At 42.3% G+C, this 16,602-nt stretch overlaps 1 protein-coding gene across 4 annotated transcripts in view; it reads right to left on the reverse strand.

The window, feature by feature from the left end:
• Positions 1-10,285: 10,285 nt before the first annotated feature.
• ALKBH8 (alkB homolog 8, tRNA methyltransferase) overlaps positions 10,286-16,602 on the reverse strand; it is a 47,972-nt gene continuing 41,655 nt past the window's right edge. For all 4 annotated transcript variants that reach the window (XM_064645215.1, XM_064645216.1, XM_064645217.1 and 1 more), the window contains 2 exons: positions 12,113-12,262; positions 10,286-10,975 (listed from right to left, as the gene is read on the reverse strand). In XM_064645215.1, the coding sequence (XP_064501285.1) occupies positions 10,403-10,975; positions 12,113-12,262 (723 nt within the window). In that variant the 3' untranslated portion in view covers positions 10,286-10,402. The remainder of the gene's footprint in view (positions 10,976-12,112; positions 12,263-16,602) is intronic.

The raw sequence follows: 16,602 nt of genomic DNA on the forward strand, positions 1-16,602 counted from the left end.
AACACCACTGGTGACCAGCCGCCAGCTGGATGCAGCTCCATTCACCAGCACTCTCTGGGCCCGACCCTCCAGCCAGCTCCTAATCCAGGAGAGGGTACACTTGTCCAAGCCATGGGCTACCAGCTTTTCCAGGAGTATATTATGGGAGACAGTGTCAAAGGCCTTGCTGAAGTCTAGATAGACCACATCCACAGCCTTCCCCTCATCCACCAGGTGGGTCACCTGATCGTAAAAAGAGATCAGGTTGGTCAGACAGGACCTGCCCCTCCTAAACCCATGCTGGCTGGGTCTAATCCCTTGTCCATCCTGAAGGTGCTGTGTGATTGCACTCAGGATGATCTGCTCCATAACCCTGCCAGGCACCGAGGTCAGGCTGACAGGCCTGTAGTTGCCAGGGTCCTGCTTGTGTTATCCTTCAAATCCACAATATCGTATGTTTGATATTATGGCAAAGTCACAGGTCAGACTAATTTAAACAAGGTCACCTTTAAAGTAGCTTAAAATAATTGAAAAGTTTCTAAGAATATTACAGTATTTGCATACCAGTGGTGGCTTGCTGCAAATGCAGAAGGGATACTATGCAAAATGAAGTCAGATGGATAAAAACTATCCAGAGTTTTGCTGTTGACCTGAGATATAGGCATCAACATAGATATTTTTACAGTTAGGTGAGGTGGCTCAGCCTAGAAATTTGTATCTAGCTTGTGAACAAGAGCACCATCAGGCACAGGAACAAGCTGTCTGTATTCAAAAAGCATCTCTGTAGCAAATATCTGGTGAGGAGGCAGGCAAGAGAAGGAAAATGATTCATTTGTGGCCACTTGAGATGTCAAGTATGGCCTTTCAGAGAATTTGGACAACACAGTGCAATTCTGATTCTGCCTCAAGAGGACACATATTAGTTAAGGCAGAGCAAGTTATTTGCATAAGAAATAAGGGTCCAAATGCTGATGTTGGCAGTGTAATCACTTCATATAAAGTACATTAACACACATAAAAGAGATTTGCAATGATGAATGAAATGTCTTTACCTCTTTTCTTCCCAATAAATTATAGAAAACCATAGTGACACACAGAAAGTGATAATGACAAAAAATCCGTAATTGTAGCAGCGAGAAGAATACACAAAACAAAGCAAACTGGAGACAGTAGCTATTAATCTTCTTTAGTATTCCTAAACAGATCTTTATCATTTTCACTTTGCAAACAGAAACTGTTTCTGTGATATTTACAGGCATAACAGAACTGGAGTTCTGAAACTAAAATTTTTTATATTCTGGTAAACCTGAAGATTTTGTAATGTATGGAAAATGTTATCACTCTAAATCTCTCATAATCTAAGTGTTTGGGATGGTTCTCCATCCACCCAGTACTGTTGGGGAATAGTTTGTAAAATTCAGAACATTTGCTGTATGCAGTGACAGCTGTGTGACATTTATTCCTGGCACATGGTTCCCCAAACATGCTCACTGCCATTCACTTTATATGGAGAATGTCTCAGCTCTGCTCAGGAGGGACTTACCTACACAGCTGACTTGCCTTTCTATTTTGTCTCCCCTGTCCAGTTGAGGAGGGGCATGATGGAACAGCTTTGGAGTGCACTGGGCATCCAACCAGAGTCAAACCACCACACTGTCATATTGCAACCCTGCACAGCTGAGAGAGCAACTGTCTCTCTCAACCACACAATTCCAAACAGAAACAGAAGCACTGCAAGAATAACAGCTATGTGTCTGTATCTCTGTCTGTGCATGCACTGGCAAAGTGATTTTCCTCATGGCACCATGCAGACCAGGCAGCTCCCTGGTGAGCTCAGAAGAGTTCAGCTCTCCATGCACATTCCTGTGGGTCCTCCTTCTTGTCACCGTTTAAACAGAAAACATCACAGCAAAGCAACTCCACAGAGCCCTCATACCCATGCCCTTCCCTGATGATAATTTTGAATATGATGTGCTCTTTCTTCTCAAACCTTTACTTCCCAGCTCCTCCAGAGCCTGGGGCCTTGTATTTGACCACTACTGACTCTGAAATAAAACAAAAGCTGGTCCTAGGGAAGGGCACTTGATCCTGAAAGGGACAGGCTGTCCTGTTAGCAAGTACATGATACACCTTGATTCCTAGCACCATGGAAATAGGGAAGATGGAAATCCAAAAATAGAGCACACCTAAAATTGCAATGAGCAATAGCCTTGTAGGCCTGAATGTTTGCACAAGGTACTTGCAGTCCTGCTTTGTGTATTGCTATTACTGAGCAGCTCTTCATCTACCTCCTATCCAAATTTCAAAGCTGTGTCCAAGCCTCAGGGGGCAGCCCTTTCTCAAGGCATTCTCATCACAGCTTGTAACAGTTCGGAATAAAGACAAGTGCCACAGACATTTAAACACAAAATATCTTTTATTACGTTGAGAATAATAATAATAATAAACTTAGCAAAGAGAATCAAAAACTAAAGAAGGATACAAAATAACTACCTTATCGGGTGGCATTAAAACAAATACTAAGAACAGCATTTAATACAGTATAATAAGCTTAGTAAAAAGGGAGTTAAAGGGTTACCAAAAAAGGATCTTAACACGATATTATGGATAACTCTTAACACGATATTGGTTAGTAAAAGGGAAAAATTAAAGGGACAATATTATGGATACTAATAAAAGGGTATTAAAGGAACACTAAAGATATTAATGTTTTCTTTCTTGGTTGCTTCCTATCCAAAAACTGTGCTTACCCACACAGACAGGCCAGGGCTATCAGGATCTGCAGCAGCTGGTCAGTACCCATGCTTTAGCAAGTGTCCCCGCAGAGCAGCACAGTCTCGGTGGCAGGATGAGTATCGCTCAGCTCAGCAGTCCTGACACCCCATTTCTATCAGTTCCACATTACACTACATGGGGCCAGTACACAGTATAAGGTGATGCCTGAGTGGCAGCCAAACACCGCCTAATCATTACCTAATGGCAAGAGACTGCGCATGCCCTACTTGTGGGGCAAGGGGCGAGTGACCCCTGCCCACATAATCTTCCTCCCATCATCATCTTTCTCACCCCTATGTATGACCTCTACCATTGTGTTTCAAGGGTAGATGTATCTATCTTGCAATATGTAGCAAAACCAAGGAAGAACTCAGCTCTGATAATAGGGGATATCAAGCTGACTTGCTAAAAAGCACAATGGACCTTACAATCAGCCTGTGCCATGAAGTTACATTGTACCATACTCTAGCTGGTTTCACATCCTAATATGATTCCTTTCTCATGCCTCTATGCTCCATTGATCATCTAATTCGGAAGTACCCCCCTTACACAGCTCCACAGAACTAAGCTCCTCCTGTGAAGTGTGGTCCACTTTTGTTTTCACCAAATGTGATGCTGTAGAAATATATACGAGGAGACAGGAGACCACACTTCTATGTCAAGAGCTTCTCAAAGCTTTTGGCCTCAAAGACTCATCTTCATCTAAAAGTGTGCTCTGCCCCTTGTGTTGAAATCATGCCTCTGAGTGTGAGGGTGCAGAGAAGGACATGTAGGACTGTAAATTCAGCTCTTGAGCTCAGTGACCTACAAGTTTGGCACAGAAGAATTTTAGGAGAATCTGACTTTCTATGATTTGCCTGAGATGCAGAGAGCTGAGGGCATGACTGTCCTGCTAAGGGCAAATAACCCAACACCAAAGCTGGTATATTCAGCCTCCTTGAAGCTCAGGGATTGTCTTGAGCTTTTCTGCATCAAATTATGACTCAGTCATAGCATGAACAGGTGAGAGACCTGGCTCTGTTTAGGCTAAAGAGAAGCACACCGTATCAGCAGCCAGGTCTGATTCAGACTGGTACTTCTACTGCAGGTCCATCGGACTACCCTTGTGTTCTTCAAATCCTCACTTAAACATTGACCCTTTGAAGAAGTCTGCAGTGTACCTGAGACAAGGGTGAATTATCCTCAGCTCCAGATGATTTGTTCCTGTACCTCTCAAACTACTCTGAGTACATAAATTGGTAGAAAAGATCTTGAGCTAAATATTTGCATCTTTTTTTCAGATTAGCTGTTTTGTCTGCTATGAATAGTCTGATGGACTGCAGGATTCAAGGCTGAATACCTGGCAGATTCTTCTGAACAGCATATTGTTCTAAGTCTTCATCCTGCTTCAACATTTCCTACCATGCAATAGCTTTTCCAGAAGAAAGAAACTGGAATGCTGTTTGCTAGCACAGCAATGTGTGAATTCTCTGTCTTAATGGTTTATAATTCAGCTGTCGCTTCTTAAAAAATCTTAATATAAACATTTCAATATACTCAGCAAAAATTAGGAGAGATTAGGCAAAGCAAAAGCTTAGGAGGGGCTCAAATACCATCTCCTGCCACCTGGACCCTCAGTACATATCCCCATGTGTCCATGGAATAACCCTGAGCTGGGGAGATCTAATCTGTCTCAGGCCTCTTTCCTCCTACAAATTGTGTCTAATGTAATTTTTTTCCTTGAAGCCATCTCAAACAGAATTTTCAGCATAGCCAAGAGACAGGATCTGCAGTTTAAGACAAGTGTCAATCTGCCTTTGCTGGTGAGGAACAAGCCTATGGAACCAAACCCTACGTGAAATACAGCAGAAGAGGAGCAGCCAGCTGCACTCGCACTGTGCAAACGGAAACAGCACACGCCTCAGAGAATGTACAAAATAAGGTAGAAAGAGATAGGGATACAGACAAGGGGAGCAAGGATCACACAGCTGTGGGACAGGCTATTAGTAGCACACTGCTCCAGTATTTTCTAGGCACCATTGTGCAGGAAATAAATAGGATGGTTTTATTACAAGCAGGGGTTTCCGTGGCTGCCTCGTGCTGGGGCACTTGGGAGCCATTTTATTTAAAGGATTGGAGAACTAATTTGTGGTCAAGGACTAGTGGACTGCTTGTGGTTCTACTTGGAGTTGCTTATTGCTGCTGCTTACTTACTGCTACATACAGTTCTATTTGGGGCTGCCTATTGCTCTGCTTATAGTTCTGCCTGCTTACTGCTACTTATTGTTACTTACTGTTCTCTTTGCTTACTATTACAGTGCCAAGGCAAGCCGGGAAGAACATAAGGTGGTGAGACCAGCCTGGGCTCACTGCCAGGGAACCATGCGGCCAGGGGCAGGGAAACAACCTGATAGGTGGATGAGGACAACCAAGGGACTGCATCAGAAAGCAAAGATCGCCTTTTAAGGAAGAAAAGAGCGAGGCCTGGCATGGGAGGAGCGAGGGAGTGGTTATGCTAAGCGAAGGGTCTTAAAAGGGCTCGTCCCTCCCATCCAGGGGTGCTCTCAAACCAGGTCACGAGTTCATGCACCCAGCGTGCTGTTAATAAAGTTCTTTGTTTCACTGTATTTGGCCGTCTTCTAAATTTTAATTAGAGATATTTCTCACAACTGCAAAGGAGAGACATAAGGGGCCAAGATAGTACACCCTATTACCCATACAGAAGGCAAGGCAGAAAAGCTAACGTAATCCAAATTTTGAAATTTGCAGAAATATGGACCCAGTGACAAAGGAAATTTGTGGGCTGCACATTGAAGCCCCTTCCAGATTGACATAAAACAGGTAAAAACAGACTTAACCAGCCAGTCCAATGGCTGAAGCATGACTTGCCATAGGGAAGAGTACTTGAAATTTTTCCATATTGGCTTTTTTTATGTTTTACTTAAAATATAAAGTTTTTTTGTATTGTTCTGTGCACATGGAAATGTCTTTTTCTTCCACATACAGAACTTCACTACAGACATCCACAATTTCTTCACCACAGATTTCAGTAAAACCATGCTGAAAATTGTTGTGCACAGAAAAATAAAGATCTTGACAAACTTCACTAAAAATAGAGAAACAGTTCTGAAATACTAACAAACACTAAACAGGAAAAAAACCCAACAGCATACCACCAAAACAGGCAAATAGCAAACTTAAGACTTCTGTTGCTCAGAAAAGACCTAAATATTCTCTTAGAATGATCATTTGGAAGCTTCACCAGAAATAGGTTATCAAGTAGATTTTAATGTTTTGATCAAAGACTGACATATAAATCTATCAAGAATACTTCCATCATATTAAAACTTCTGGAGAAGTTCAAAAACAGGGCAAATTGCCTTTATATGAGAAATAAAATAATCTGGTTTTATTATAAGTAAAGTTATGTAAGTGGGAAACGGGGTGTTGGGACTTCCTTCTTACCTCCCATTTAATTTTATTTCAGGCGTCTCGCGAAGATTGTAAGGTGAAAGGCCCCGTCAGGGCTGTACACCAAGGGAATATTGCGGCCGAGGTAGGATACAATATATAGATGGAAAATTTACATCGGCCACGTGTCTTTGTGTACAGGGGGGTCCCCCTGTACATGTACAGAGGGGTACGTCACCAATCAATCAAGCTGTACAGGGGGTATGCCCTGATCCAATCAGGTGGGACCAATCAAGTGAGGAACCAATCAGGTGGGAGAGTGACACCCACCCGCCGGTTTGAAAAGTACCCTTTAAGGTAAAATACTTGTTACCTGCTGAATATTCAAGATATTGGGTAACTGAAGAGTATAAAAAAGACACGGGCTCTTGGAGGGGCGTGCTTTTCCAGGCGGGTGGCTTGGGACTGCACCCAGCGCTGCAAATAAAGGATTCTTTTCTGTAAGTTTCCTTGTCCTGCGAAAGTTTTCTTGCCATTTCTATAAATTGATAAAAGAGAATTTTCTCACATTTACTACTGCATTCTCCTCTATGCTGCCTTCATATAGCCTTGGGGAGCAGTAGAAAAGCTCATCTTCTGCTCACTGTGCCAAGGCCAGTCCTTCAAACTCTCTGAAGAGAAGCTGTGGTCCCTGTGCAGCTTTTTGTGGTTCTCAGTGAGCAAAGCAATGCAGTCAGCATTTTGCCCTGTGCCATCTGCTGCCCTAAACCTCTCCTTGCTAAACTTAAGATGAGCACTTCAAGGGAAATCCAGCCTCTCTGAGGTCTGAAGGAGTTTTTGTGATTGGCATGGCTGCACCAGGACATCACTCTATGAAGTTAAAAGAAGTCCTCCGTGCTTTGCAGGTTTCATTTTCTGTCTGCCCCTGGGACAACAAATCACATCATTGTTTCTGTAGCTTTAAGCCCAGGGATGCTCTGAAGCACTTGCTTTGTCAGGACAGGACAGTGCAATATTTGGTTCAATGCAGGGTCAGGGGTAGCCTTGGTGGTCTCTGGAACAGGAAGCTGGGAATAAAGGGGACAGGGAACCCCAAACAGCCACCTCTGGTCACACCAGACATTTGTCTGCCTGTGCCCGGAGCCAAACCAAGGGTCATATTTGGGCCAGAGCAGAAACTCCCACCTCCCTACTTCTGGGTGTGCTGAGGGACTTTTGAGGATGACTGGGACATCAGGGAGTACTGCCAAAGGAGGGACATTTGCATTCACAGCACAGGTCATACCCACATGGAGCTTTGCTTTCCTTTTATCTTCTAGACTGCAAATGAATAAGCATTTAAGCACACTTGTTATTTAAATAAGGCCAAAAAAGGAACATAAGTACTATGAAAACCACTGCACTGTGAAACATTTAACATTTAAATCCAATTGTTCACCTTAAAGAGTTTCATTTCATTACACTTCCAGGAGGTAAAAAGGGGCAAGTGAATACGGTAGAGGGCAGCTTCGTGGCACCTAATTCTGTGTTGGAAGAACTCCTCAGTAAATGTCTGCAATACATTTTGTTAACATCAATGTGCCATCCTCCCTTGTCATTTTCTCCTTCACCACTTGATTCCTCTTTGAGCATCTGAAGAGGCTGCCTGACTTTAATCAAAGAAATGTTTCATAACATTTCCAGAGGATGTCAGAGTACTTTTAACTCTTTTAGCGTCTTTCAAGAGCTGACTGCTGCTGTGACCATCCTCCAGCTCACAGCCCTCAGAAGAGCCAGGAAAACCCTGTTTGGTAAGGAGTTATGTATTGCATGTTCAACCCAGTGTGCCTGTTCAACCAGCGTTGCCCAAGCTTGTGTTCTTCATGCCACAACCTCCTTCCAGAACCAACATCTGCTGAGACCCATCACCATCGGGCTGCCTGGGACATAGAGAGTAACACTTTCTGCTCTGAGCTAGGGTGAAATGAATTAGAAATGCTGCTGTGACTTAGCATTCAACTGTTCAGGGTTTATGTCAACTTGATGCATTCAAGCCCCAGGTTAGAACACTGCTTAACCTTGTGCCCAGCTCAGAGCCAGCAGTGAATTTGGAGGCAGCACCTCTGAGCTATCCCCAGGCAGAACAGGAGTACATTGAGGAATTGAGCACAGCTGCAGACTTGATTCCTAATTTGTCACACAAGGTCAAGATATGGCAACGCTTCAGACTGTTTCAAGCAATGCTTGTGTTTCTTGCCAGCACACTGTATATTCTTACAGAAAATGCACCTACAGGCAAATGTACAAACAGCAGCTGCCATGTGCTCAGCGAGAGTCCAGGCACCAGCAAACACAGGGCCATGCAGATAGCGAGCTTGAGAGATGTAGTCCATGGTCCTCCTACTTTATTCTACATGAATGCAATTCACAAAATCAGAAATAACAGGAGATCAATTTAGTGAGTCAGTCACTGCACAGACACCCAGCAGAGGCTGTTCCTGCCCTCTCTCACCAGGGACACACTGACATTGTGTGGCACTGCGTCCTAGCTCTGGTCCCACAGTCCAGCTGGGAACTGGGCGCATTGCTGCACTCAGACACAGTGTCCCAGTACTGAAGCCAGCTCAGAGACCTTGATGGAAAACATGCTTCCAGCTATGTGATATTCCTTGAATGCATGCAAATCAACTCCTGAATGTGCACAAGTAGGCTCACAGCCACAGACAAGCTTCCATGTAGCCCAAAGGAAAGAAATCAGTTAGGACAATATGTGCAGCTCAGGAATGAGATCTTCCCCAAGGGCTCTTTGGAAGCAGACAGTGAGCAGGACACACACGAGGTGAATTGTGGTGGCAGCAAATTCCTCTCTTACCACTGTCATTCCCATCAGGCTTTCTCCATTATAAGATGGGAGCCCAGGAGAAATGGAGACTGCAAGCAAACTGCCAGCACAGCAGTCTTTAAATTGTGAGGCAGGCAGGAGTAGGCCAAGGGCACGCAGCTGATCTCCAAGTTCCCACATGATTTAGGGTGGACACCTCAGTTTAGATGCCATCAGTTGCAGCAACATGATCTGCCTATACCATAGGTCTTGCTACAACTATAGGTAATAAAGCAATATAACAGGCAGCTTAGCAGCCCTGGTTTCCAGAGGCACCAATAGCCACTCACCCTGCAAAAGCCAGCCCAGTATATTTTAATTCTAGAAATGCATTGCAGGTGGCACTCCCCTTGGATAGCACAAGAGTTGTGTTAAATAAATTGTGCTAGTCATTGCAGACCACAGCCAAAAGGGCTGCTGAGTCAGCCAGCCCAGCATCAGTTCCTCTCTACTCCAGTTCTTTGCTCTTCTGAAGTGCAGTAAATAAAACTTGTTCCACTGCCAACTTTCAGAGGTTGAAACTACCCTGCAGAAAATCTGCACCAATATTGCTTTCACTTTAACATATTTCCTGGTTTTTTCGCCGGGGGATCTAAGGGTCACCCCACAACACGAGTCCTGGTGCTACTGGCACAGAAACCTGTGCTCACAGGAACACAGGTATCTAGCAGAGTTGGCCAGGGTATTCCAGCTGGGCAACTCGCACCTCAGAGGAGCTTTCAAACAACACTACAATGAAGAGCTACAGAAATCTGGGGAGTGACAGCCTGAATTGTGGGTGTTTGAGAGTCAAGGAAGAGAAAAATGGTTGTGGTATCCCCACTGATTTTCCAGTTCTCTTTGAGGAAACCATTATTACCACAACCAAGAGAGTAAATTCTAAACTGAAAGAGATCTGTGACCCCTCATGGATACCAAAACAGGCAGGATCAAATTTGAGGCAATGTTTTGACTCTTCACCCAAACTACTTCACATGCCATTCATTCCCTCCTCCCTGGCCCACAGTTTTACACAGCAAACAACTCTGCTTTTCCTGCCCAGAGCTCCATTCCAATTACCTGTGGGCTGCAGAGAGACTACTACAGCTACACCACCATAAACCAGTGTAAGAGAAGGGAGAACCAGGCCCTTTGTCTTTAAAAGCTCAACACTGATTTGCATGGCCAGTATTTTCCCACTTAATCCTCTCCACTGTAATTCACAGAAGTAAACACTCTACAGATGTGGTATCTGAATTTGGCCATTATTTTGTTAAAATATGCACACAGTGCTAGCCACCATTATTAATTCAAACACAGTCTTTATTCTGCTATTTTTAAAGAGGCAATAGCTGCAGCCTGCATTAAAAATACCTTTCACACTGCAAAAAACAAAGAGAGTGGAGGAAACACCACAGGCTACAACTTTTCTAGAATCACACACCAGTTTCCCTGATCATAGTAACTCTTCTGAACCCTCACACAATCCAGGGATCTGCACACTGCTTCCAGTTCCCCTTCACAGAATACATGGTAATAGCGGTGGAAAACAGGGCTGACTTCTTGTGATTCCTTGGAGTCAGCTGGAACCAACACTGTATCAACAGTTTCCTCTTTCTTTTTAGTACCACCTTTCAGGTGCCAGGGAACCAGCAAATCTTGAGACTGAAAGGAGGTTCGGTTAGTGTGAACAGGCAGTTTGGAGTCTGCTCCTACTGGCCTTGCATCGCAGCCTTCGTCCTTCAAGTCATTAATGAGTTGGTCAGAACATGCTGAGTCTTGGCTGCTGCTTCCAGGCACTTGATCAGTAAGCAATCTCTGGGTTGTGCCAGTACTGATTTCCTTTTCTTTGCCTTTACTACCATTCTTTTCCTTAAGGTATTTAGACTTCTGGTTTTTGTATTCTTGTTCCATTGCCCAGACATAAATGAGTGCCATTCCACCAGGTCTTAGAAGCCGGGCTAGTTCACGGATAGTAGCCAGTCTCCGCTCCTGGAAAGGAAAAGCAGAAACGTGAAGCTAGTACATAAACAAAAAGTAAGGAGAATGGCAGCAACGCCTCCTTACTGTCCCCCCAAGATACAATAAGAATTAAAAGTAAGGGATTTTTTCACTACTCATTTTCATTCATAATACAGTCCATCACTATGTGCAAGCCAAGACGTTTTTCTAAACACGGTTCTCACTGAAACACATCTTCACCATAAGGGTGGTCAAGCATGGGAACAGGGTGCCCAGGGTAGTGGTGAAGTCACCATCCCTGGAGGTATTTAAAAGACATGTAGATGTGGCACTTAGTGACACGGTCTAGTGCTGGACTTGGCAGTGCTGGGTTAACAGCTGGACTAGATGATCCAAAGGTCTTTTCCAACCTAAATGATTTTATTATTCTCTTTCCATTTGAAAATAGTCCTGTGCTGAGCATAACAGTCCATCTGAAAATGATGCACGCCTCTTCAAGAAGGTTATTCATTATTTAAAATCCCAGATTCAAATCTACCAAACCTGATGATGCACACCCTAAGTTTGCAGTTGAAGGAGTCAGATTTACAGCTTAAACACAGGTCCTCTGACCACCCAAACAAACACGTCAGCCTTCTCCAAAGCAGACTTCTTTCTACTTTTTTACACTGGATTTGGAAACATTTGCTGCATTTCTGGTATTGAGAGATCCATGGGGCCCCAAGATGGCTTCATGGTCTAGAAGCTTGTTACCATCACGCAGTTCCTGCCAGGAGAACTTTACACAGCCCAGAGATAAAGCAGACCAGTGAGCAGTGTCCCTTTCATTCAGAGATGGAAAATGAATGCACAGAGGGGAAAAAACCCAAAACTACAAGATCTGCCTAAGAGCCAAAGATCCGAGCCAGGAAGAAATATAGCTCCTGACTCCCAAAGCAGAGCCCCAGGAGGAGCAAAGGCATCTGACAAGGAGAGAGAGAATATGAACAGAAAAGTCTAAGAAGCAGCAGTAGCATAGCAACTTAAGTCTGCTCTGACAGCTGCTTACACTGAGTGCAAACCTTCGACTTCTTCCCATTTTGGTCTTCCCTTTTGCTTTCACTGTAGTATTAGCAGCTCTGCACAGCAGTACAGCAGCACAGTGTAGCACAGGGAGGGGTGACTTACTGCTGTTGAGAAATGGTGTATTACAGCAATAGAGATGCAGGCGTCACAGGAACCACTGCGTATTGCCACCGACAGGGCATCACAGACAAAAGCCTGGAAATGCTTTTCTCCACAAATATCCACCAGGTTTTTGCTGCGATCACAGCCAACCTAGAACAGAAAGTGTTTTGTTAAGCTTTTCATAAGAGGATAATTACAAAACTGGAAAATGATTTTCACTTGATGCTTACAGTAATAGAGTCATCACAGTCTCCTACTGAGGGAACACATTTTAGTTTGAAATCAAAACAAGAGCGAGAGTGAGAAAATAGCCTTAAGAGGAATATATGGTTCCCAGGTATAGACAAGAAGAAAACAATCCTGATGCTAACTTAAAACAAAGCTGGAAGACTGGATAGTAAACAGCTCATTATACCACCCTGATTTTGATAGTAGACAGCTCATTATACCACCCTGATTTTGAACCAGCTTAAGATGGACCAGGTTTCAACCCAACTTTTCTTCAAAACTAATTCAAAGTATCTTGAAATCAGCAAAATGAGAAGTGACCTAACCTCAGTATTTTCTTTCCATTTCAATTGCCATTTGTTAACTTGACAACATTTGAAGCACCTAAGTACTGAACTAACAAAAGCTGATCTACTAGTGCAAATGACCATCTGGTGACTTCAGTGGCATCACTATAGTATGTCATACAGTGACACTGATCACAATCAGGTTTTCTCACTTCAGTGGAAGTAAGGAAGTGCTCAGATACAGTCTTCTTACCCCTCAGTATCATGATCCACAAAAAATTTAAGCACAACATCATATTCCAAGGTTCTGTACAGTCCAGGTGAAATGACCCCTAAAAACCATTTCTGAACACCTCATAAAACATCTGGTTTTTGCCCCTTTAAACTTTGCCCAGTGTCCATGCCAAAGACAGCAAGACTTACCAACTTTGAAAAATCAGCATCTAGAAGAAGCTTTTTTACATGCTTGCAAAAAACCAGTAAACCCAAACTGATCAATACCCTTTCTAAAAGAAAGAAATAAGAGTGAGGCATGCACCACCCTCATTTTCACATCTGCCATGCACACTGAACACTCTAACCAAAGCCCTGCTACCAGGTTGTATATCGAACTCTGCTTGTATAAGAATATTAAATTTATTTCTGTTTTCAATGACCAGCAAGAAGTAGATAGCAGAGAACAGGTTCAGAATCCTAAATAATTACTGCTGACAATATTTATTGCATTCAATACTGAAAGAATACTAAACCATCTTTGACACAAGAAGAATAACAAACAACTTGCTCTGCTTAATCAACCCAGCAGAGACAACAGTACTGCTAAAATTAAAAATCTCTTTTGCAGTGATTAAAATATATTTGTTTTCCATCATAATTTTTCATTTTATCAGTTCAAATCATTTTATCCTTTAGCCTACCATCACAGTTTTGAAGAAAACTAGAATTCTGTTCCAGTCATATATCCTGAAAGCTTCCAGATGAGCCGCTTTCTAGTCAGGTCCCTGACTTTTGATCCAACGTAAATGAAACAGTTGTGAAAATGCCAACCTGACAACACAAGATAATCCTCCACAAAAATAGCACTATGAGTATGTACATATTGTCCTGCCAGTTACCAATAAAAAGACCTGAAAAGATCAATCCTAGTATTGCTTTCTTCCCATGTATTTCTTGGCCTCTCACATTTACTGAAGCACTGAGTGAATAGAGTTGTTCATGAATAAAAAAAAGAAATTTGTGTTTACTTGGAAGTAAACATAAATCCCCATCACTTCACACTGGAAGCCAACTGAAGTGTCTTTAAATTACTCTGGCAACCTGCATGTTGGCAATTGCACACCTCATTACTGGTGCCTTTAACTACTTCTGCAATTAAGACATTAGCTTGCAGTACTTAATAACAAAACTCAAAGGACCAAATTCACTGCTGGCAGAAGGAGAACACTTGCAGCTTCCACTGACAGCAAGCTTTCCCAGAAAGAATTGCTTTGGCCCTCCATATCTACAGAGAAAACAGGTTGGATAATGGAATGCAATCCTCTGTTCCCAAAATGACCTTGAAAAGGACTACAATGTATGTTGATGAAATCCAATGAACTGAGAATGAGAACAAAGGCATGACTGCCAGAATGCAAAGTCCTCATTTGCATCTAAATTATATCAAATATTATGAAGTCAGGCTTACTTGTATTGTCATACTTACTAAAGCCAATGTTCACCCAACAGCAAAAAGATGCTGTTTTGCAATGAAAATGGAGACCTTGAAATAGATCACTTTGAATGCGCAGCTGCTCTACAACAGGTATCTTAGCCTAAACTTTATGTGTTTTTAAATGTAAATGTGATAATAGGTGCTATACATATATGCATAAATGGTGAACAGAGGAAGTCACCACAGATGCCTGGTGCAGAAGCTAGGAAAATTTAGAATTATTTTACTACTGTTATCTCTGTATAATATTTTAAAATAATCATAATCACACATTCCTGCATTTACTGGTTTACAAGAGACATGCATTCAGTAAAAACCAAAATACATTGGTTTAAGTCACTTAGAAAACAATAAGCTATCAATACCCAGACAACTTTCGTAGTGCAATGCCAGCTTGCAGCTGGAAAATGAGCCTATCTGTGGTTTTTATGAGTACAGAAAACATTTATAGCAAGGGCCAGAGATCCCAAACTCAGCTTTTCCCAATTCCGTTACTAACTGATTTCTACATTCTAAAGCATGCAGAAGCTTTGATGTGATGAAGCTTCATTTACAGAAAAGAGTTCAAAAGACTGTTTTAATTAACAACAGGTTTATTTTTCTCTTTCTAATTAAATATGTATTCAAACATTTTTAAAAAACCCTCAAAATATAACTGGAAAGCTTTAATTTTTGCCAGTCCATATCTCTAATCTTTATGCTCAGCACAGGATATTTATTGTCCTTGCTGACATCTTTTCCAGAAGAGTGGAGAAAGGTAGATGAACTACTATTAGTTCCGTGTCCAAATCCAACCAAATCTAGTACATCTCTTGGTGAGATAAGCTGTATACATTTTAACAGTTCTCCATTTCTTATTATCTATGAGTCTTCTCAATCATTTCTTATACCTGTTTTCCCAGTTTTCTAAATCAAATTCCTTGCTCAGTCCCATCAATTTCTCACATATATCTCAAATAGCATGGCTGACTATTCAGCTGCATCTACTCTTAGTGAGTCCACCTCTCAGCAAGTTGCTCTACTCTTTTTAGTATTTCCCCAAAGAAGGTTGGCTTCTCAGGCTTCTTGGATTTTTCACCAGGCAAACCACACCCACTCTGGGCATGCTGGGTAACACAAACCTTGAGAAAATAAAAATAACAAAAAAAGACCAAGAGAAAAGAGGAGAAGGGAGGAAGAAACAAATATAACACCTGTGATTTGTTTGAGTTTGCAGCAACCCTGTATTGCCTTCCTGGGAACAGATAACACAGGTAGATATCCCATCCTGCTCTCTCATGTTTCTAGGCACCTTCATCTCCACCATTTCAGCCAGGAGTAGCTACAGTAAATTTTATAAAATCTACTTAACACAATGGTTTGGAATAGATCATTAGGGGGCAAAACACACTAAATAAATTGCTTGCTTTGTAATGGTGTTGCAAACCTGCAAAAGATAAATTCTCTTGGAAGCTTAAATATAGGTAAAGACAGGTCGAGGTTGCCCACCATCATATATTTTCTTTCTACATTATCTCATTATAACTAACCTGGTAGAATTAGTTCATTTAAGTATCTGGAAACCTGATTTATTCAGCACATTAGAAAGCAATGAAGAAAACAACATCTAATTCTGAAATCCAGCCACCGAATGGAATTATGTGACTCCCCAGAGAAATACCTCAGCTATAACTAATAGCATGAGAACCTCAAGGAACCAAATTACATTCCAGCAAACACACACACATAGAAAAAGAGACGCCAGCACAACCACAGCAAGACAGACAAATCTCCTTGCTCCAGTTGGTCTAAGTCAGGCTTTTAGCATTCCTTTCACGTAGTGTTTTGGTTTTCCATTGCACATAGCCAGGGTGTCTCTGGAAACAAAGCGGTATGTCTAAGACGCGCAGTTCATTTCTCAATGACAAAGCAACAGAACCAAGCTGAGCGACTCAGCATTCATTCTGGGTTTATGTTGCTGTTGCCCAGTTCCTTCTGAGCTCTCTTCCCAGATCTCTTATCAATTTAATGACTGCTATCCATTTAGAGAAAAGGGCAGGAAAGGTTCCTCCGTCTCACCCTTCAATTGCTAAAATATGATGAACTTGCTCCAGGTATACCTTTACTAATTAGTTTTGTCCTTCCTGCTTTTACTTTCTACTAATAAGTCCTTGGGAGAGAAATCTGTTCTTAATAAGCATGAACCCAGTGCAACTAAAACCCACCCAACATTATGCAACCATACCACAGCAAATATTAATCCTCTCTCTTCCCCACACCCTGGA

This window comes from Pseudopipra pipra, chromosome 2, assembly GCF_036250125.1.
Source record: "Pseudopipra pipra isolate bDixPip1 chromosome 2, bDixPip1.hap1, whole genome shotgun sequence".
Lineage (NCBI taxonomy): Eukaryota > Metazoa > Chordata > Aves > Passeriformes > Pipridae > Pseudopipra > Pseudopipra pipra.